The sequence below is a fragment of the Elephas maximus genome, chromosome 23, assembly GCF_024166365.1.
Source record: "Elephas maximus indicus isolate mEleMax1 chromosome 23, mEleMax1 primary haplotype, whole genome shotgun sequence".
Classification (NCBI taxonomy): domain Eukaryota; kingdom Metazoa; phylum Chordata; class Mammalia; order Proboscidea; family Elephantidae; genus Elephas; species Elephas maximus.
The window spans coordinates 18214473-18236270 of NC_064841.1; the positions used below are offsets into that span (position 1 = coordinate 18214473).

General features: G+C 42.4%; 1 protein-coding gene across 17 annotated transcripts in view; it reads right to left on the reverse strand.

Moving 5' to 3' along the window:
* Positions 1 to 21798, reverse strand: part of ZBTB38 (zinc finger and BTB domain containing 38) — a 172697-nt gene that overhangs the window by 20194 nt on the left and 130705 nt on the right. For 14 of the 17 annotated variants that reach the window (XM_049867525.1, XM_049867524.1, XM_049867526.1 and 11 more), the window contains one exon: positions 8202 to 11850. The exons of the other annotated variants lie outside the window; for them this stretch is intronic. In XM_049867525.1, coding sequence (XP_049723482.1) covers positions 8272 to 11850 — 3579 coding nt within the window. In that variant the 3' untranslated portion in view covers positions 8202 to 8271. Of the gene's footprint in view, positions 1 to 8201; positions 11851 to 21798 lie in introns of those variants that run through there. 17 annotated transcript variants of the gene reach the window in all.

A 21798-nucleotide genomic window follows, 5' to 3' on the forward strand; every position in this document is an offset into this window, starting at 1 on the left:
TGTAAAAGGTAAGAGATGGTCCAGATTTTTAGGGCAATGCTTTTATACAGCAGGGGGCACTGGAGTAGTTTAAAGATTCTCTCTGATTTGGGGAGAGTATGGAAACCCTGGTGGCAGAGTAGTTAACTGCTACGGCTGCTAACCAAAGGGTCGGCAGTTTGAATCCGCCAGGCGCTCCTTGGAAACTCTATGGGGCAGTTCTACTCTGTCCTATAGGGTCGCTATGAGTCGGAATTGACTTGATGGCACTGGGTTTGGTTTTTTTTTTTTAGTCCAAACATTTGTTCTTGTACGTTGTTGTTAAGTCAGCACTAGCTCGTGGTGAGGATAACAGAACGGAATGTTGCCTGGTCCTGCGCCATCTTCACGATCGTTGGTATGAGTCCATGGTTGTGGCTACTGTGTCAATCCATCTCATTGAGGGCTTCCCTCATTTTCGCTGACCCTCTACTTGATGTCCTTCTCTAGAGATTGGTCTTTCCTGATGATAAGTCCAAGGCTGAGGCGCCCCATATCTGATCCTTTTGAATAGTTGACTAAACGTTTCAGATTTTAATTATTTATAAGGAAAAACAATACACAACATATATACACACTTGGTGTTTAGAGCCACCGTGCAGGAGGTCAGAGCTGCTCTGCTGGGTACAGGCCAGTGCTTGATGCTGCTGGAAGAGCACTAAGGCACCAGGCTACGAGTGAAGACATCCTCTTCCCAGGCCAGTGGAGTCTACAGATGACTCCAGCCCCTCTGCCATCTGACTGTAACTGCACGAGAGGCTCCGCTCAGTTGATTTCAGGCAAATCACAGAACCATGCAAAATATAATAAATGGTTGTTTTAAGTCACTAAGTTTTGTGGCACTGTGCAGCAAAAGATAATCATACCAAACCCTAATGGGGATGATGATAATAATATCTATTCCACTGGGGTAAGGATTAGATAATACTTGTAAGATGCTTAGAAGAATGCCTGGTAATGCTAAGTGCTGTAGAAGAACATGCTGAATTAAAAACAGAAACAGTGATCTAGGACCCTGAAGGGCTTAGAACCTCACACGGATAAACACTTGTTTTGAGGAAAGGCTGATAGTTGTCAACGTCTCAGTCCCAGGTCTTCCAGTAAATACCATAGTCAATTGATGGTGGTGAACCAAAGTGTCCTGGGAACCAAGGCTTGGTGTTAGTCCTGTCCCTGAGCCTGGGCAAGCCCCTTAACTTCCCTTTGCCTCAGTGTCCATATCTTTAAAACACAGACATGAATCACTGCCCTACAACAGACCTGTGGAGGGACAAATATGAAAATAGTTGTGAAGAACATGGATTCTTTAGTCTTGCTGACACACCTCTTTTCTGGCCCATCTATTTTTGTTTGTCTATCAGACACTGCGGTCTGCATTTCTTATGTTGGACTCTGTAGTTATTGGATAAAACGAATCTCTTTCCAATGCTCTCAACTCCTTTGCCTCCTCATCTTTTGGTTCCATCCTTCCTGAGGGAACACTTTCACTCATAGCTACCTTTTTGTCTTTCTTCTCCCCTTGACAGCCAAGCTGCTTGCAACAGGAGACCTCACTCACTGTCTCCACTTCAACTCCTCCATCTGCCCTTCAGCTTCCACCTGCGCACCACCACTCTCAAACTGCCCTTGCCACGGTGATCAATTGAGTCACTGGAGCTGGCTCATCTCTGCCCAACTCCGTGTTCAGTGACATCATGTTGGTAGCTTAAAATAATACACGGTGGGAGAATTTACTACACAGAAACCAGCAAACACTGTATATCAGGGCATTTCCCCTCCCCCAGAGAGCTGGTTGTTAAAACATTTACCAGCATACCACCGCCAGCGACCTTCTAGTTGCTGATTGCAAAGGGCACTTTCCATACTTGGCTTCAGCTGCACTTGACATAATTGTTTGCTCCTTTCTGAGAGTCTTTCCATCTCTATCTTCCTAGCTTCAACTCTCCCAATTTTCTTCATACTTCTCTGGTCTCCTCTCTGCCTCAGGCTATTTGACTCATCTTTCAAATACTGGTGTTTTCTAGCATTCCATCTTCTTTCTCTATACAGCCTTCATGGAGGACATTTTGCATTCCCATAGTTTCAACAATTCCAAAGCCAAAAGGTTATCTCTGACCCCTCTTTCACTCCCACTTCCCATACCCAGTCCAATATCAAGTCCTGCTAGTTTCATCTCACTAGCTCTCAAATCCTTCCCCTTCTCTCCATCTTCACTACCACCACCTTATCCAAGCCATTATCATCTCCAACCTGCACCATTGCAATAGCTTCCTAACTGCTCTACTCCTGGCCACTAATGTCTTCCAAGCCATTCTCTACATTTCAGCCACAGTGACTTTTTAACAATATAAAACTGATTAAAATACTCCTCTCATTCCAACTTGCTTTAAACAATTCAAAGGTTTTCTGTTGCTCCTAGGGTAAGACCCTAATCCTTAACATGACCAGGGAGGCCCTGAATGGCATGGCTCCTATCCTCCAGTCTCATCTCCAGTCCATCTCTCTTGCACTCTGGCCACCAACGGTCTCCAATACAGTTTCCTCCGGAGGCAGATCATTATACATGTGATTCCCCATGCTTGGAAGCCCTTTCCCCTTTCAATTTCTATCTATCTTTCAGATGTCAGTTCAAAAGTTACTTCCTCAAGGAAGACATTTCTTGAACTTTTCAGTCTAGGTTAGCTCCCCCTATTAGATGTCCTCAGAGCTTCATGTAGCTTTTTTTTCCCACAGCTGTTACCATAGTCGTAACTATTCAGCTTTTTGTGTTCCCCACTAGATAATAAGCTCCAGGGACTATTTGTTTTGGCCACTCTTGTATTCCTAGCACCAAGCTCTAATAGTTCGGAATGAATAAATCATGACTTTCAAATCCGTATCTCCAGTTCAGTCCTCTCTTCTGAACTTTTCATCTCTGTATCTAGTTGTCTGCTGGTTAACTCCAATGTTCCTATTGCTTAGGCCCAAAACCTTGCAGTCGTCCTTCACTCTTTTTGTCCCACCTCCTGGTACTTAAACCACCAGCAAATCCTACCAAATGTATCTTCAAAGGATATCCAGAAACTCAGCTAGACATACTATGTGTGTCCTGATGGAAGAACATAACCCATCCTAGGAAGCAGTGTTGCTACTTCCCAGACTGCGAGAAACTCTACTGGACAAACAACCCGATTTCTTCCAAAAGAAATGGCAAGGAAGAAAAAAGAGATGGAAGGGGAACCAATAGATTAAAAGACACTTAGATATATCAACCGGTTGTAGTATGTAACCTTATTTGGATTCTGATTCAAACCGTAAAAAAAAAAAGTTATGGCAATTATGAGACCATCAGATATTTTAACTGATGGGATTTGACCGTTTTTTTCAGGTGATAATGGCATTACGGTTATACTAAAATTGCTTACTCTTTAGGGATACACACTGAAATATTTACAGCTGAAATGGTATGATGCTTGGGATCTGCTACAAAATAGGACAGAAAGGGGAAGTTGTCGAGGGTATAGATAAAAGATTGCCCGTAAATTGTTGATTGTTGCAGATGGATGATGGCTAGACTCGGGTTCACTGAGATTATTTTACTTTTGCCTATATTTGGAATTTTCCATACTAAAAGGTTAAAAAATATACATCCAGAACCTGACCTGCTCTTACTACTTCTACATCCACCCTTGCCTAAACCATCATCATCTCTCACCTGGATTACTGCCATAGCCTGTCATCTTATCTCCCTGCTTCCACCCTTGCCCCACCCTGCAATCTGTTCATTCCTCTGCAGTAAAAGTGAGCCTTTTAAATACATTAGGCATGGTAAGATTACCCAATAAGCAAGGTATGCATGGGCTTACTTGTGCTTGCTTACTAATCTGTAGTGCACAATTTCACCTGGGTTTCACCAGGTGATGAGAAAAGAGTGAGCAATAGGAACGAAAAGACCTGGAGAATATAAAAGAATATGTACATACAAGAACGCCTTGCACAATGTTTTTATGCTTTTAATTCACTTTCCCAATTGCTAAAAATTCTTTCAGTGTTCAATCTGTTGTTTTGCTAGATAATGAAGTTAGTTTTAGCAGATACTGGTATTAGTTGCCATTGAGTAGATTCCAGGTCATGGATGTCTCCATGTGTGCAGAGCAGAACTGCTCCATAGGGTTTTCAAGACTGTGACCTCTTGGAAGCTGACTGCCATACCTACCTTCCGAAGTGCCTCTAAGTGGTTTGAACCTACAACCTTTCGGCTAGTAGTTGAGCACTTAACCATTTATGCCACCCAGGGACCTAGCAGATACTAGTTCTCGAATCTTTGGACTGCCCTTCAAATGTGAAACTGATGCTACCAACCTACATTAACAGGACTTGAAATCTGAGTTCTTTCCCCAGCGTTGGGTGATAGATTATGCTGCTGAGCTGAGCCACTGGCACTCCCTTTCAATAACCCATGGTGACTAACCCCATAGATGTGCGAGATTAGTAAAGGTTAGGAGTGATTATGGGACAGACTTGTCTTTATGTGGAAAATTATGAGTTTATGGCAGCATTAAACTATAATTTTGCTCCATATCCTAAAAAGAAGTATATAAACTCTTAAAAACTGATTACAAAAGGACAAGATCCCAAGAAATGAGAGCCTAATACCCAAGGCACTGAGGCATCAGTAAGTGATGTACCAATGGTGAGACAGGCGAAGCTCGGCCTAACCAACCAACCAGTTGCCGTCAAGTCGACTCTGGCTCTTGGCAACTCCATGTGTGTCAGAGTAGAACTATGCTCCATAGGGTTTTCAATAGCTGATTTTTCAGAAGGAGATCGCCAGGCCTTCCTTCCAAGGTGCCTCTGGGTGGACTGGAACCTCCAACCTTTTAGTTAGCAGTTGAGGGCTTACCCATTCGGACTACCCAGAAAATGAACGTAACATTTTCTAATTTTCGCCAGCTCCACACCAGTCATCACACCCACTACCATCCCAAAGCTGCACTACTTTGCCAGGTCTCACTCTCCGTCAGTTAATCTTAAGCATTTTTCTCTAAAGTGTCAACGAGGGACATAAACATGGGCTGTGGAGTCAGGCAGACCTGGGGTGGAATCCTGGCAGTGGGATCTTCTCAAAGTCACCGTAAAATGAAGATAATAATGTCTACTGGTGGGAGGTGGGGGGACTGACTGGAAGCCCACGTAAAGAACTCTGACAAATGCCTGGTGTTCCATAAATGTAATTTGTTTCCTGTGGGTGAGCACAGCAGAGTATTTCCAGAGAACATTTTACTCTTTATCATTATAAGATCAGGCCTATCCAAAGCACTCGGTTACCAGAAAACGTCAATCTCTCTTATTCCATTTCTAAAAAATACGTCATATTCCATTTGAGTCCTAAGCATGTAAGTAGGTACCATGGAACAGAAAGAGGTAAGGAAATAGAGCTTTAGTGAGTGAATAACATATAAAGCAAAGCCATGACTCAGAGATTAAGGAGCTGCTTGGCTGCACAGAAGAATTAACACTGAAACATTTAAAGAGACTCGACATAGGAATAAGCTATTTTAATCAAGCAAAATCAAATTTAGGTTCATTATTTCTAAAAATAAAATTAGGCTTTTCCAACCCTTAATACCTGCATTTAATAATATCTTCTAACCAAAATACAGATGCTAAAACAGCAAATTACAATAGATCTTCTACAACATACAGTATGTTCACCGCTTAAACTTACTTGAATTCTAGTTGGTCACTGTGTACTCAATGCATACTTCAACATCACTCATAATAAAATTTTCACAATTAACAAAAGAATGTGACAAGGCTGTCTTAAAATGGCTCTGCTATAAATTGTATAGAATATACAGAATTACAAAGTCAAGTATTTTTTATCAAAATATACACCCCTCCCTGAAACTAACACAAGCTATCAACATTTTAAATGAATAATACAATTATAGAAAATATTTGAAAAATTAGTTTTTCATGTATAAATATTCTGCCATATTTACTTTGGTCTAGAATTATCAGCATACAAGTCCACTTAAAAAATACCCACATGTAAGGGCTGGGAGACATCACGACATGTAATAATTGTATATTTTGAGTTACCTCAAATCAAAATGGCTACGGTACCAGTAATTCTCCTTGATTCATAATCCTAATTCAGGTAAAACAAATTAGTGGATCACTGCATTGCTTATGTCAATATTCTAATGATCAATTCAAAAATGATTTTCATAAGCCCTTTGTGACTCTCTTTAACAAAACCCAAATGAAAAGTGCAGGTATACATATATACAACGTATAAAATAAAGTTGAATTCACTTGCATTTTCTCATTTTCCTCTACTATATAATACTGTATGGAAGTGAAAGTAGATGAACAAAAGATAAATGCAGATACAGTATTGGGGTTACTTAACAGCAAAGTACTATGGTAAAAAAGGTCAGCTTTGATCATGTCCTTTTCTGGGGGCTGAAATGCTTTCTTGTCCACCCACACCCATACCAAGTCTTCTTCATGGAGACATCACAACTTGGAGAGAGAAGCCGGAGTCCTTCGAACTACTTCTTCGTAATGAGAGCCTTGCAACCTTGGATTTCCATCTATCAAACCCAATGAACACGCATGCCTGCAGGTCAACCTTAAACCAGGTCTCAGATTCCACTCATACTGATGATCAAAGGGTAGGAATGTTTTCTCTCCCTCCCATTCTGACAGTTTAAAAAGAATCAGGAGTTCCAGTTTCCCAGGAACCTAGTCCACATGGTGAAACATCCTACAAGGTTATTAGATTTTGAGGGCAATGTGGATGGTGTGGGTCAGTATAAAAGAACATTAAAAAAAAAACTCTAAGTGGGTTTTTATCAACAGAGCTAGATGTCTGCAAATATGAAGATAAGACATCTAGCTTTATGGATGTACTTCTGAGTCATATAAGGAAGGGACAGAACCTTGTCACTCCGTATCCTACCTCCTCGTGCCTCCAAAACAAAGCTACTGTTCGAGGCAAGGGAGGTCGCCCTTTCCTCCTGCACACTCAAGTTACTAAAGGTGGGGACTTTCTCTGTCATCCTTTTGTTTTATACTAACATGTACCTGGGGGCTGCACAACCTCCAAGAAGGCTAATAATGATAGGGATTAGGCTGTCACTTTCAAGCACCTGGGAATCCACTGCCATACGTGTGCCTTGCACTAAATATCCTGGACCCTCCTTCAGTCGAACAGGAGATGTCAGGCTTTATTTGAACCCTTCCAATTGGTTAAGTCTGTCTGGATAGACCCCTACATCCATGGCCTTGTGATGACTGGAAGACTGCAGAGAGTTTCAAGAGAATTTGACCCTTCTTCATTCTCTGGGGTGAGGCCACTGCCAAGTAATTTACAGCACAAGTAATCACAGGGAGATTCTGGGACGGCTCCCCCCGACATAGATAAGGCATGACCTATGTTTTCTGTGACTTGAGTAGACAAGTTCTAATAACAGCTCAGCCGTAACTTCAAGGGAACAGCGTCCCATCTAAAAGCAAACACATGCCCTTAAGTCATATTCAAAATGCTTTCTATGGATTTGTACATCAGTCCTCATTATTTGCAGATCTATTGCTCATCGTTATAATTCTCTACAGGGGATATGGACAGTTCAACGTTATAGTGATTTATATATGTATTTTACAAGGTTTGTGTTACAGAAAAGTAGTTCCACAGAATGGAAGAATGTCCTACTTTAGGTTACTCATTTCACACATATTTTCAGCTATATTATTATTTCCTATGTATTCCATTAATTTAAACACATTTTCATAGTGCAGAAGCCGGACGGGCATCAAGACTTCCATAGCTCATTTACCTTTTAGCATATCTGTGAAGATGACATTTTCATGATATCTGACCCTTATTTTCTCCAGTGATTCAAGACAGTTCAGCAGCCAGTTCCTATTAGCATTTACTTAGCAAGTGTTTCAAGTTAGGCTAAAATTCAACTCTTTTATTCACTGGTAGAAATACCACAGCTAAGAACTTCATTAACTTTCACAAGATACTTGGGACATGGGAGGCTTCAGCTATTTTGGTTTTTGTGCACGTTGCATAAAGTTAATGCTAAAACCTAAAGTAGATATGAAAGTATCCTTTTGCTGGAATTTTCCCAAATGGGTTTTTTTTTTTTATATCTCACTCCTTCATGACTGTTGTGTGAGCAAAACTAAAAAAAAAAAAAAAAAGAAAGAAAGAAAAACCCCATTAACTTTTATTTTTGCAGATTTCTCTCTCGCCACTCAAAGGACACTGTTTTCCGCCATGGCGTGTACGTCATCCTTCCGGTCACTGTCTTCTGAATCGATGAAATGTGGATGCTCCAAGGGGCTTGAGTTTTCATGGTCCGTGTCCCCTTCCATTTTCTCCTCTTGACCGGGGCTTCTGAATAAGTGTTTCTTCTGGTGCATTCCGAGGGCAGCAGCTGTTTTGCAAATTTTGGGGCACTGGAAGCAGGCATAGCCCTTCCCGTGATGCTCTCGAACGTGCCTCTGCTCGTGATTCCTCTTTGTCGAGAGATATAAAAAACTCTGGAAGCAGAACTGACAGTGGTAACGCTTCTCGCCGGTGTGGATTCGTTCGTGGATCTTGAGGGTCTCGTTCAGCGTGAAGGCCTTGTTGCAGTACTGACAGATGAACTCCTTGAGGCCCAGGTGGATGCGCTCGTGCTTCTGCAGGTTGCCCAGCACCGAGAAGCACCGCCCACACGTCTTGCACTGGTACGGCTTCTCCCCCGTGTGGCAGCGCATGTGCATCCTAAGCGTGGAGGGGCTTTGGAACTGCTTGGCGCAGAGCTCGCAGGTGTGAGGCCTGGGGGTGAGATGTCGGTGCGGCCGACCCTGGCTTCCGGGCGCCGATCCTTTATCTCCATCGCAGAGTTCACACTGCAGCTTGGGCATCTCTTTATGGTCATCCTCCTCAAAAGCCTTATCTGGAGGGGCCTTCCCTACAGCGCAATCCAGTTCTGCTGGGTATTTGCATTTACTGCTCGGGCTCCTGTTTCCCGGCTCTTTCCGCCAGCTGACTTTCCTCATTTTTCTCAACTGCCTGGATTTCTTTTTGGGCTTGTAGTTGTAGTAAGGGCGCCATGGCTTGTCAGTGGAATCCTGGTCACTGGCATCATCGAGTATTTCGCTCATCTCCACACACTCTGACTGGCAGAGCCCGAGTGGGCTGTCCCCGTTGGTCTCCGGGTCACTGTCCTGCAGCAAACTCTCCTCCTGTGTTTGATATTTGGGTCTTCTCCCTCTTTTATAAAACAATTTGGACCCTAGGATATGCCTTTTCACAATGGCCTCGTTCCCAATTTTCACTGTTATTTGGCAAAGGGGCGCGACATTGCTGTTCGTGGAGGTTCCAGGCAGAGCAGGTTTTGCAATGTAGGTTTCGATTTTACCAGTTTCTTCAATGACGTTTGGGGCTTTGCTCAACGACCCTCCGGGATCAGCAACATATTTTGACTCCTCTGGTATTTCTCCCTTGTTATGTTGTATTGTTTTCTTTTTCTCCTTGATGCTTACAACTTTAGGCCCTTTGTCTGGCTCGGGTTTGCTGCTGTCTTTCAGGGACTGACCTACAGCCGGGTCTGCGGGGGCTCTGTTGTTAGAGCTGGTCATGGCAGCCACAGCATTGCTATGCACAATCACCGATGAAAACTGGCTACTGTGCACAATGACGGACGGGGCTGAGCCACTGTAGCTGATCACGGAGGCCGAGTTCTCACTGCCATTACTCAAAGGCAGAGCAGGCACACTTCCTGCCTGCAGGTCAGAACTGACAGCATTTCCAGTGGAGGAAACTGCCACCTCAGCTGAATAAATGTTATTGTCCTGATGAAGTTTCAATGTCTTCTCTCCCCATTTGGTGCCCTCTGTATTTTGTGTATTGGTGGAGGTGGGTAGGTCCTGACAAGCAGATGCTTCCCGTGGGATGGCTGGACTGGTGGTCAGGGTATTTACACGGTCTTGGAAATTCAGCGTAGGTAATTTGGAGCTTTGTGGGTTCTGAATAACATAGGGACCAGGTACAGACTCATTCATTTGACTGTTTTCTCGAGCATTTTCATAGGAAGAATGTCGGTAGCTCTTATAAGGAGCCCTCTTGCATTTCATAGGCAGTAGCCGATAAAGTTTATATGGATAGACACTGGGTTTCAAGCCTCCATTTGCTGTTTTCTTACTGATGGAAAGTCTATGATCTATAGCATGGAAAGACTTCTGGTGGTTTTTGAGTATATAGTAAGTCATGAAAGTTTCAAGGCAGAAAATGCACTGATACCGCCTTTCCCCCGTATGCCAAATTTCATGTCTTGTCCTGTATTCAGCCAGTGCAAATACTTTGTTGCAGTAATGGCAAGGGTATGTTCTTCTCCATGAGTGAACGTTTGCATGTCTACGGAGGCTGGATAAAGTCACATAACTGCGTTTGCACACAACGCAACTGTAGAGCATTTGTCCGTTAACAAACTTCACCATGTGATCCATTTCCGGCAAGGTACTTCCGGTACTGGAAAATTCACCGATCCTATTTTCAGATAATAAAGCTTCTGGACCTGTGAACGAAGCTCCGTTTTGTCCAATGGTAGGGTACTTTTCTAAAAAGTGTTGGTTTCCTCCAGGAACAGGCATGTGGTCTGACCTCATACAGATCTGCTCGTGCCGATCCAACCTGTTGAGGGTGGTGAACTGTTTGTTGCAGTACTTGCACACTAACGGCTCCTGCGTTGGCTTGTGAAGCTGCATGTGGGCACTGAGCAAAGCGCTACTGTCAAAGGACTTGGAGCAAGAGCTACAATTGTAAACAAGAGGCGGAACCTCAGCGGCCGGCGGCCCAGGAACATCAGAGGATTTATTCTCATCTTCCCTGGGAACACGGACATCTCCTTCATTGTGGGGAGATTTTGACTGAGAAAGAACTGCAGCTGGCTGTGGACTTTTCTCTTGATGAACCTCTAAGTTTGTTACTGGAGGGGGTGGTATATTTTCTGTAGGCGAATCAGAATCTTGGGGTGTGGAGAGTGTCTTTGGCTTGCGGCATGGTTTCTGCTTGGCTGCAAGAGCTTCGCCATTTTCTTTACCTGTTTTCGCAGGTGAACTGCTATCGTGCTCACAGACAGGCTGACTTCTGTAAGCTTCGGCCACGGAAGACACAGCGTAGGAGTGCTCTGCTAGTGTGCGGACGGGTTCCACCTCGTGGCAGACGTCAGTCCTCTCCAGGCAAAGGCTACCTGTTCTCATGGAGTCGGAGGCCTTTTTGAAACTTGCCCTCAAGTCCAGGGGAGAAAACATGTTATTACTATTTTCTGTTTCAATGATGGAAAATGCATTTGTGATCCTTGGCCCATTGGTGATGGCGGGCTCTTCATGTCTCTTTTCATTTTTTTCCTCTTTAACTACTCCCTTCTCGGTAATGCAGAACACATAGGGGCCTGGAGAACTGGAGAAGTTGTGATAGGTAAGATCCTCCAGGAACGATATTCCCAGCTTTTTCCCTGCAGCTGCAAGATCAGTGACCGTTTCCTGTCTCTTGACGACGACCGTGGAGCTGTAGATGTAATTAAGGATTTCGGTAAACACTTCAGCTTTGAGATCATCCAGCTCCAGGACGTGGCTGGAAATACAGATGGTATGGCTCCAAAATATATTTTTGAAATATAGGCTTGAAGCAGCCAGCACGTTGCTGTGGGCTTTAAATTTGGTGTCTTCCACAATGATGGTGACATCGCACAAGATTCCCCGAATGCGTTGCTCATTTAAGATGGAGAGCACCGTGTCACTGTGGAAGTCGTCCTTGAGGTCCCTGGAAAGGGACATGACTGTCATCTGAAACAAGAGGAGAGAAACGGTCAGAGGTCCTTCTGTCAGTGGCTTCTTTATTTATAGACCATTTGCAATAAACTCTCCTTCAAAAACAATTTTTTTTAATATGGAAATACAGATTTGTCTCGTTCTGTTGTTGCTCCCAGGACTAGGAGTCGACATTAGGAGATGAATCTTTTTTCTCACACGAGTGCTAATGGTTGTTATAGTTGCAAATCCTTCCAATACTCTTTCCCCTTATTTCTGCAGAGTTGTAGTGATGTACACCTGTCCAAATTTGGTAAAAGGTTGTTTTCCCCCAAATGTTAAGGGTCTCATCATCACTCAGGATTGCTGTGCTAGACCCCTGGAGTTAGGCCATGCCATGGCCCTGCCATAGCCTCCTATCTATTTTCAAAGATAACCTTGATGACCTGATCCAAACAGAATTCAGGAAGCAGGAGAATGATGAAAAAAAAAAAAAAGTAGTTTTCCCTCAGTGGTACCTGTAATGTAAGGGTACCACCTGCTCAGAGAAGAAGCAAATGCTGGAAGAGCCATTCCTAATCCATGGCTCTGAAGGGTCCTACTCTCTCTTGCTGGGCTCCCCAGTTCTCCGTTCCACTGAGATCACCCTGCCTCTCTGCACTACTGACCCACAGGGGAACCCATACCATTTCTTTTCTGATTTCTCCTGTCTTACAGCCAAAGTAGACCAGAGGTTTTAGAAAAGAGCTCTGTGAGGTACTGAAGGCAAACAAAAGGAAATAAAACCAGAACCAGGAAAGTATATTTCTGAGAATACAATAATGAGTCTAGTCACAGGTTCCTAAATTAGCACAATCTAAAGGCACAACGGCTCTTGTTCTGGTTGAGAATCCCATCTCTGTTCCTTCCGGAGCCCTGTTCCTGTTACTCTCTTTGGGTAAACACTGTCCTATACAGTAGGCCTAGGATGGCAGAGCCTGGACATGCAGCTGATGGTCCAGTAAGGGATCACTGAAAGCAGTGGTTTTCATGTGTCCAGTAAGACATACATCGTGCTTAGTGACCAAAGATACAAAGGAAATGAATGCCTTCCTTTACTATGTGTGAAGCATTCTGTTCTGTACCATTACAGTTCATTAAAAAAAAAAAAATGGTAACGGCAACTTGGTAAACTAATTTCACAACCCACTAATAGACCATTCCTGTAGTTAAGACCAAAACAAGCAAACACTAGTCTAAAGGATATACTACCAAGCTATTCATTCTGTTTTCCCATGCTATCCCTTATCAAATGAAGTCTCCACAAAGCCATATATCTTGATGCTATTTCTTTAACTCCCAGTGCCAATGTCTTCCTAGCACTAGTGGATAACATTTAGCTCATGGCATTTATTCAGGCTGGAGAGACCAGATGGTCACCTTTGTAAGGCTGCTATTATGAGCCAGACCCATCACGTTGTTTAGCATCCTTTATACAAGGATCCATTTGATAAATTCTTTTTTTTTTTTTTTTTGCACGCAGCCATAGGCAAAAAGTACATTTTTACTAACAAATTCTTCTATTCAGCTAATGAGAACAATATATTCAACATGTTTCTCTTTTAACTCTCAAGACAAGGAAGCTTAGAACTTTTATCAATTGTTGTAGCCATTCTTAGCCCGAGCTTCTTGTGTGACTACTGTCTCACTTTCTTAACATTAGCTCTTCTACTCTTGTTTACCGTTAAAAAACCAAACCAAACCCACTGCTGTAGAGTTGATTCCGACTCACAGAGACCCTATAAGGACAGTGCAGGACTGTCCCATAGAGTTTTCAAGGAGCTCCTGGTGGATTTGAACTGCCAACCTTTTGGTCAGCAGCTGTAGCACTTAACCACCACGACACCAGGATTTTGTTTACTGTTAGCTGTCATTAATTGTACTCTTCCATGAATCTCTTCTAGTGGGAGGGATTAAATCTATAAATAAAAATGGAATTAAATGAAATGGAATCCATATGGCTTCCTCTCTGTCCCTAACAGGAGGAAGGGTCACCCCTGGACAGATCTCAGGAGTCTGTCCTTCATGGGTTACACACCAACAACCTACCTTGCTGATGTGTCTTTGCCTTCCTTGAGGCTCTCTGCCCTGGGCCCCTGTAGGGTCTGCTTTCTCCCCTGACTCATATATCCTCCTTGTCTTCTCTGAAGCCCGTATATTATTTCAATTCTTCACTTAATCTGACTGGATAGACTCAGATCTGGCAAAACACAAGGTGGCTTCCATCTTGGCTTAGTTCTATGCTGACTTCATCTACTTTGTCCTTCTACCTCAGAACTACTGCTTCTTCCCTAACACTCCACTTCACAGCACCTTGAACCTCCCACTTGGCTCTACTTCCATGTGGAGAATATTTCAGCTTATTTTTGGAGCCGTGTTCAATAAACACTCTAGAGTGTCCTGGCTCAGATTATAAACTCACTTCTGTGGTATTCTCGGATTCTTTCCTCACGCTGTTCACTTAGGATAGTTAGCAAAAGGCCAACTGTTAAAACTTAATATCTTAGTCATTATTATAGATAGAATAATGCATATACAATTATAAGCATCATCATATATGTCATTGAAACATCCTCGTATCTTTGGAAACACTTTAAAATCAGAGTTACTTTATTGCTGTGTAGCACCTTGATTTGTCTTCTTGGCATATGCACGCGTGTACACACACATACACACACACACATAAACCAAAACACTTCATTCTTGTATCAATTTTATCCAGCAAATATGTTAATGCCTAGCATGGTCAGACATGGTGCTTGGTGCTGGAGATACAGAGGTTAAGACAGGCCTCTGCCCTCAAGGAGCTCAGAGTCCAGGGGAAGAAAGAGACATATCAACTACTGATTGGAATCTATGATGGCAGGCCTTATACTAGAGGTATGTACAAAGTGCTAGAAGATGAAGTGATAAAAGCTTATTATTTACAGGGGCCCTGGAAGGCTTAGCATTAAGGAAAAAACCGAATACTGCTGTGGGAAGGGCAGTCTAAGCAGAAGGAATGCTATGGGCAAAGCAAACAAAAACAATGTCAAGTGGGTATACTTGGCTCAGGGACTGATGAATGGTTGTGTATGATAGCAGGAAGAGGGCGTGTGCACTGCTCCATCCCAGCACCCACAGCAGTGCCAGGCCCATGGTAGGTACTCAGGGCACATCTGTTGATTGAACTGGGCTCTAAAATAGTATAATACTTCCCCACAGTAAGTATTATACTACAGGTAATAGAGTACCATTGGAAGTCATCATCAGATTTGAGGTTAAAGGGGGAAAAAAAAATCACTTAGGCTGCAGTACAATGAAAAGATCAGATGGAGGCAAACTGGAGACAGGCCAACTAGTGGGCCATCCTAGCGGTCCAGATGAGAAGTACCCCATCCACCTAGACAAAGTGAGAGCCTGGGAAGGCGTGGACAGCCCCTGGCTACGAAAGTGGGATTGGGTAAAGGGTGGAGGGGGAGCACATCTGAATTCAAAATTTATTTTAATTCCTTGAACAGATATTCTTAAGAATTTTATTTTGTTATTGTTGTTGAGAATACACACAGCAAAGCATACACCAGTTCAACAATTTTTACATGTACTATTCAGTGACACTGATCACATTCTTTGAGTTGTGTAACCATTTTCACCCTCCTTTTGAGCTCTTCCTCCCCCGTTAACGTTACCTCACTGCCCCCTGAGGTTCCTATGCAATCTTTTGAATTGCTCTTGTCACTCTGATTCTATATAGATAGTTCCTAAAAGTGCACAATGCTTAAGGCAGACATTTTATACTAGTTAAGCTAAACTATCTTTTGGTTTTAAGAAGATTTCAGGGGGATATTTTTGGTTTAAGATTTAAAAATTATCTCAGGGCAATAGTTTCAGGGGTTCACCCAGCCTTCACGGCTCCAGAAAGTTTGGAGTCCATGAGAATTTGAAAGTCTGTTCAGCACTTCCCCCCTTCTGATCAGGATTCCTCTATAGAATCTTTGATCAAAATGCCCTCAACTGATATTTCCTGAACACCTTCTACATGCAAGACATAGGCTAAGTGCTACAGGAAAACAGAAGTTCATTCCTCCTTTGAACAAATACTTACTGGATTCCTACTATAAACTTTGGGACTGTGGTCCCCAAACCTGGCTACGCATCTGAGTCACCTGGAAAACTTTAAAATAGCACAGATTTATGGATTCTCCACACCCCTCCCCCCACAGAGATTCTGAATCCACACGCATTTTTATACTTTAATTTATGAATAAGTATACATTCATACGATACCAAATTCAAAAGGCACAAAGAGTAGACACTGAAAGTCTCTCTCCCACTCTGTCTCAGGGGTTCTTCAGGTGGTTTCTATCAGCCAGCTAGAACCAGGCCTGAGGGCTGATACTAAAACCTAGTACTATAAGATAAATGAAAATTCTGCCCCAAAGGGCTTGAGGTATAGTAGGGGAAATAAGATATGTTTGTGAAACACTGCAAAACAAAGACACACAGTGAACATGCAGGTCCAGGCACGCAGGGAGAAGGTTACGGCAGTTCAGGGGAGAGAGGCTGCTTTCTGATTTCATGGGAGGCTGGGGAACAGGTGTGAGGGAAGGCAGAGGGAGAGGAGGGGAGAAGCCCTGGAGAAGGAAGCAACATTTACTGGATCTTAATGGGTACAATTTAGCTCTATAGATATGAACGAAGGGAGAAAAGGGAATTTCGGGCAGACAGAGTTTCATACTCTCAGAAAGTTTATCCTCTAGGAGTCAATACAACAGCTTAAACCAAGGAATCCAAATCAGCAACTGCAAATTGGAAAAGTGGTGGAAGTTCCTGAAGACGCAATTTAGAGTTTCTAAGACTTTTTAAGACTTTAGCACCCACTTCTCCCATCTTAATAGTGCCCTCTACCGTAAACCACCAAGTTGCACAATCAACAGTCTTCAGAGGATAGCTATCTAGCTCCTGGATGATCACTGAAGGTGCTGTGACATATTCTACACAACCAAAGTGCAACAAAGAAATGAGTTCTAAATCTGCAGACCAGTGAGCACCCATAGTAGGCCATGGAGCGAATCGGGGCCACCCACAGGTTTTGTATAATCCACTTTTTATTTTTTGAAAAATTGAGCTAATGCTGAAAAACTATGAGGTTTAATGCAAAAATCCACATGCCTTTTCTTGAAAAACAGGGAGACCAGCAATACTGAGGTGGTACTCTTGCCTGGCAAGAAGGGCTGGCATGCGGTAGCCGTGTCCCCTCACTACAGTCCCCTACACGCACACACCACACAGCGCCTACCCAAGCATTCAGGAACTTGACCTGCCTGGCCCTGTTAGCTATTTCAGTTTGTATGACTGATAAGAACCTTATGTAAAACAACATAGGACTCACAGATCTTATCAGACGTACCTGTTGTGAGGAAATCCCTGAAATGAAAATTAAGAATTATAAAAGAGATCATTTGGGAAGGTGGTCATTCTCACACACACACACACAGTTATTTTACGGTGACCACCTCAGTTACATTGCTTCACAGAAAGTTAACTTCAATCCGAAGTCTCAGGAGCTCCTGCCATGGGAAGTTGACAGTGTATTTCAGAAAACGAAATCTGAGATGAAAAGAAGATTTAATTTACACATAACTTTCTAGAATGGTTTCTAAAAAGTAAGTTTTGTGCAATAAATTCACTCTTTTCAGGAGTATTACCAAGATGGAGTAAATAAATATAACAAGCAAAATGTTATTGATGCAAAAATTTTGGTAACTTTTTTTTTTATTGTGCTTTAGGTGAAAGTTTACAGCGCAAATTGGTTTCTCGTTAAAAAAATTTATACGCAGTCAGTATTTTTTAAAAATACTTTGTAATTAGCTAACTGTGGTCATCTGGCTTATGTTACTGTTTTCCTGAGTTTGTATTCTAGTTGTAATAGCTTTTTAAATATACTTTTAAATACATACATGCATATATGTACATATCTACCTGCATGTACAAATACATATATGCATACATAGGAACATATACATAAATGTATTTTATAATCACATATATATATAAAAATAGGGTGAACATATAATTCGGGATCCAAAACAGGACACTTGAGAGAGGGAAGAGTTGCTATTTTTAACTGTGCCAGGACAACAAGTATATATTAGGACTGCCCCCAGGAAAATCAGGATGAATGGTCACCCCGTATATATGTATGGACATATGTATGTATGTGTGTGTACATGTATATATTTATATGTATGTATATATACATATAGCAAACTCTGGTGGCATAGTGGTTAAGTGCTACAGCTGCTAACCAAAGGGTCGGCAGTTCGAATCTGCCAGGCGCTCCTTGGAAACTCTATGGGGCAGTTCTACTCTGTCCTACAGGATCGCTATGAGTCGGAATTGACTCGACGGCACTGGGTTTGGTTTTGGTTTTTTTTTATATATACATATATTAAAAAGGTAAATATAAACTTCTAAAAAAAATGTAAAATTCTACAGCATAGTTGTAACTATTTATGTGTATAATTACATAAAATATACTTTATAAGGAGCCCTAGTGGTGTAGTGTTTAAGAGCTCTGCTGCTAACCAAAAGGCTGGCAGTTCAAATCCACCAGCCCCTCCTTGGAAACCCTATAGGGCAGTTCTGCTCTGTCCTACAGGGTCACTGTGAGTCGGAACCAACTTGACAGCACATAGCAACCCTAGCAGCATACTTTTTAAATATGAACTTTTAGAAATTTTATAAATACATTATACACATCCTTTACAATTATACTTTATATAAATCTCACCGGGAAATTCTAGTTAATTAGCATCTTGGAATCTTCTCTCGCTTTTGTCTCCTGCCATACTCCAGCCTCATGTAATAAATACACACACATATAAAACACAGACACAGGCACCTGATAAGCTACTCTCGATGATTAAAAGGACTTTCCTTCACTTGCTTTTCAGAATTAATTAAAACAAAACAAATCCATGCTCATGGTAAAATATTCAAACAATGCAGGAATGTATCCAAATAAAAAGCAGAAGTCCCCGTCTCTATCCTAGCCCCCCACTTCCCACAGTCACATGCCCACAACACACACACACACACCCTTTTCCCGTAACTTTGGAAGTTTTCTATATTCCGTCTGTATAAAGCATTAGGAGAAAAGATGGAACTCCCTCTTGGGCTTATTATTCTATCCTAGACCCTAGCTCCTCTGCCTGGCAATTCTTTACACTTACTCATCTCAAGGAAACGCTGGTGGTTAAGTGCTATAGCTGCTACCTAAAGGGTCGGCAGTTCGAATCCACCAGGCGCGCCTTGGAAACTCTATGGGGCACTTCTACTCTGTCCTATAGGGTCGCTATGAGTCGGAATTGACTCGACGGCACTGGGTTTACTCATCTCAAAGGAGCCCTGCTGTTACAGCGGTTAAGAGCTACAGCAAGCTATGGCTGCTAACCAAAAAGGTCGGCAGTCCGAATTCACCAAACCCTCCTTGGAAACCCTATGGAGCAGTTCTACTCTGTCCTACCGAGTTGCTATGAGTTGACATCACCTGACAACAACAACTTATCTCAACGACACTTCCTCTGGAATTTCTAGCTTTTGGTTCATACCTTTATTATAACATGTAGTACTGTAATGCATCTGTTCATGTTTATATCTTTCTCTATGAGCTCCTTGACAGCAGGGACAATCTTACTCATCTTGTACTTTCTGCACCTATAGGGTGTAACAATACATTGTTGATGTAGTTGACAGTGAGGAGATAGGACTGGCTTCTTGCACCCTGCAGTGTGATAAATTACTTAGTATGGCTTTCATCGCCATGGTCTTGTAACTCCCACTCAGGTGACTGGGCAGGGTTGTGCAAATAAGATAATTGTGATCCACCAAGAGGATTGGTCAGTTTTGCCTTAAAAGAGAGCCAATTCCAGAGCAGAGAGAAGAGGCTAGTACCACCGAGGAAGGAGACTGGCAGCAGAGGTCCACAGAAGATGGCGCAGTGGGCTTCCCAGCCCACAAAGTGAGAAAGCTGAGTGGGTTTGTGCAGAGACTGAGAAGCCTACACCTGATCCACGGATTTGGGATTTGGGACTTGCCAGCCTCCACATCCACGTGAGCCATTTCCTTGATATAGTTTGTGAGTTCTGTGAGACATCGCAGCAAATCAGGGAACCCAAAGATGGGAGGGAGAGTACTGAGGGAAGGAGGAGGAGTTGACGTTAGAGATGATGGTGTGGTCCAACAGCTTGGAGAATTTGAACACTTGGGACATCTTTGACCTCTGCCACATAGGAACCAGCTTTGTGCTGATCCTTATAAAAGAAATTATTCATTTAGATCCTGAGCTGCAAATGGCTTAAATTATATTTTATATACAGGATGGTTCCCATTTAGAGCTTTAAAACTCAGGCCTAGAAGAACCTGTAGAGAGCAAAATTACTTGGAAAATAAAACTTAACTCCTATTATTTATTTTTCTAGTTTTCTTCTAACTCTGCAGTATATTTCTCAAAGTGTGTTTCATGGACCTGTGGGCCTCTCAAGACCTTTTCAGCAGATTCCTGAGGTCAAAACTATTGTCGCTACGATACTAAGATGTTATTTGCCTTTTTACTGTGTTGACATTTGCATTAATGAAGCAAAAGTAATGGTGGGTAAAACTGCTGGGTCCAACTAGAGGGACCCCAGAGGTCATGGTCTCCAGACCTGTAGCCCAAGACTGGAACCATTCTCATAGGCAACTCTTCAGACAGGGATTGGACTGGACTATAAGATAGAAAATGACACTGGTGAGGAGTGAGCTTCTTGAATCAAGTAGACGCATGAAACTATGTGGGCAGTTCCTGTCTGGAGGGGAGATGAGAAGGCAGAAGGGGACAGAGGCTGGCTAAATGGACACAGGGAATATAGGGTGGAGAGAAGGAGTGTGCTGTCTCATTAGGAGGAGAGGAACTAAACGTACATAGCAAGGTGTATACAAATTTTTCCATGAGAGACTGACTTGATTTGTAAACTTTCACTTAAAGCACAATAAAATAAAATAAAATAAAATAAAATAAAATAAAATAAAAACCTGCTGGGCCGTTAGCAGGCATCAAGCTAGTAGCACTCAGACGAAGGAGTAAAAATGATTCATTTAATGAATTGTTAACCCTTGAGAACACAGCTTTTCTATCATCTGTGTGACACAATGGGAGGGACACATAAACACTTGTGCAGTATGCAGTGAATTGTGGAAAGTTCTTTGATGCTACGCCAAAGTTTGACAAGTGACAGCTTCTCAGAGTTTAGTTGCAACACGGTATCTGAAACCACACCAATAAACTTTTCGTACTGTGTTCCCATTTAAAGCCGCTGGTCCGTCTTTCGCCTTGAGGAAAAAGCCCTTGGATGGTTCCTTGAACTGAGAGCTGATCTAGCCAATTTTTTTTACGGAACATTATTTTTACTTGAAAGGATGCCTGGTAGACAAACCACGGTTCTTAGACGTGGGTATGTGACCCGGCACTTTCTTGACAATGAACTAAGTGCACCTGTCAATTCAAGGAAAACAACTTGCCATTTTGTTGCCAATAATAAAATTTGACTTTCACGTGAAAATTAGAATTTTGGAAAACTTGTCTTTACCACTATGAACTTGACACTTCCCAATATGTAATGGGAGCACTGGTGGTGAAACAGTTAAAAGCTCGGCTGCTAACCAAAAGGTTGGCAGTTCAAATCCACCAGCTGTCCCTTGGAAGCCCTATGGGGCAGTTCTACTCTGTCCTATAGGGTCTCTATGAGTCGGAATCGATTCCACGGCACACAACAACAACAACATGTAATGACTTTTCTGATGATGCTAGTGATGTTAACCAATCATACTTTTGGGTATTATCTATGAATCTGGAAGCTATGCATAACTCGGTGCTATTTTTGAAACAACCAATACATGTTGTTATAAAAAAAAAAAAAAATCACA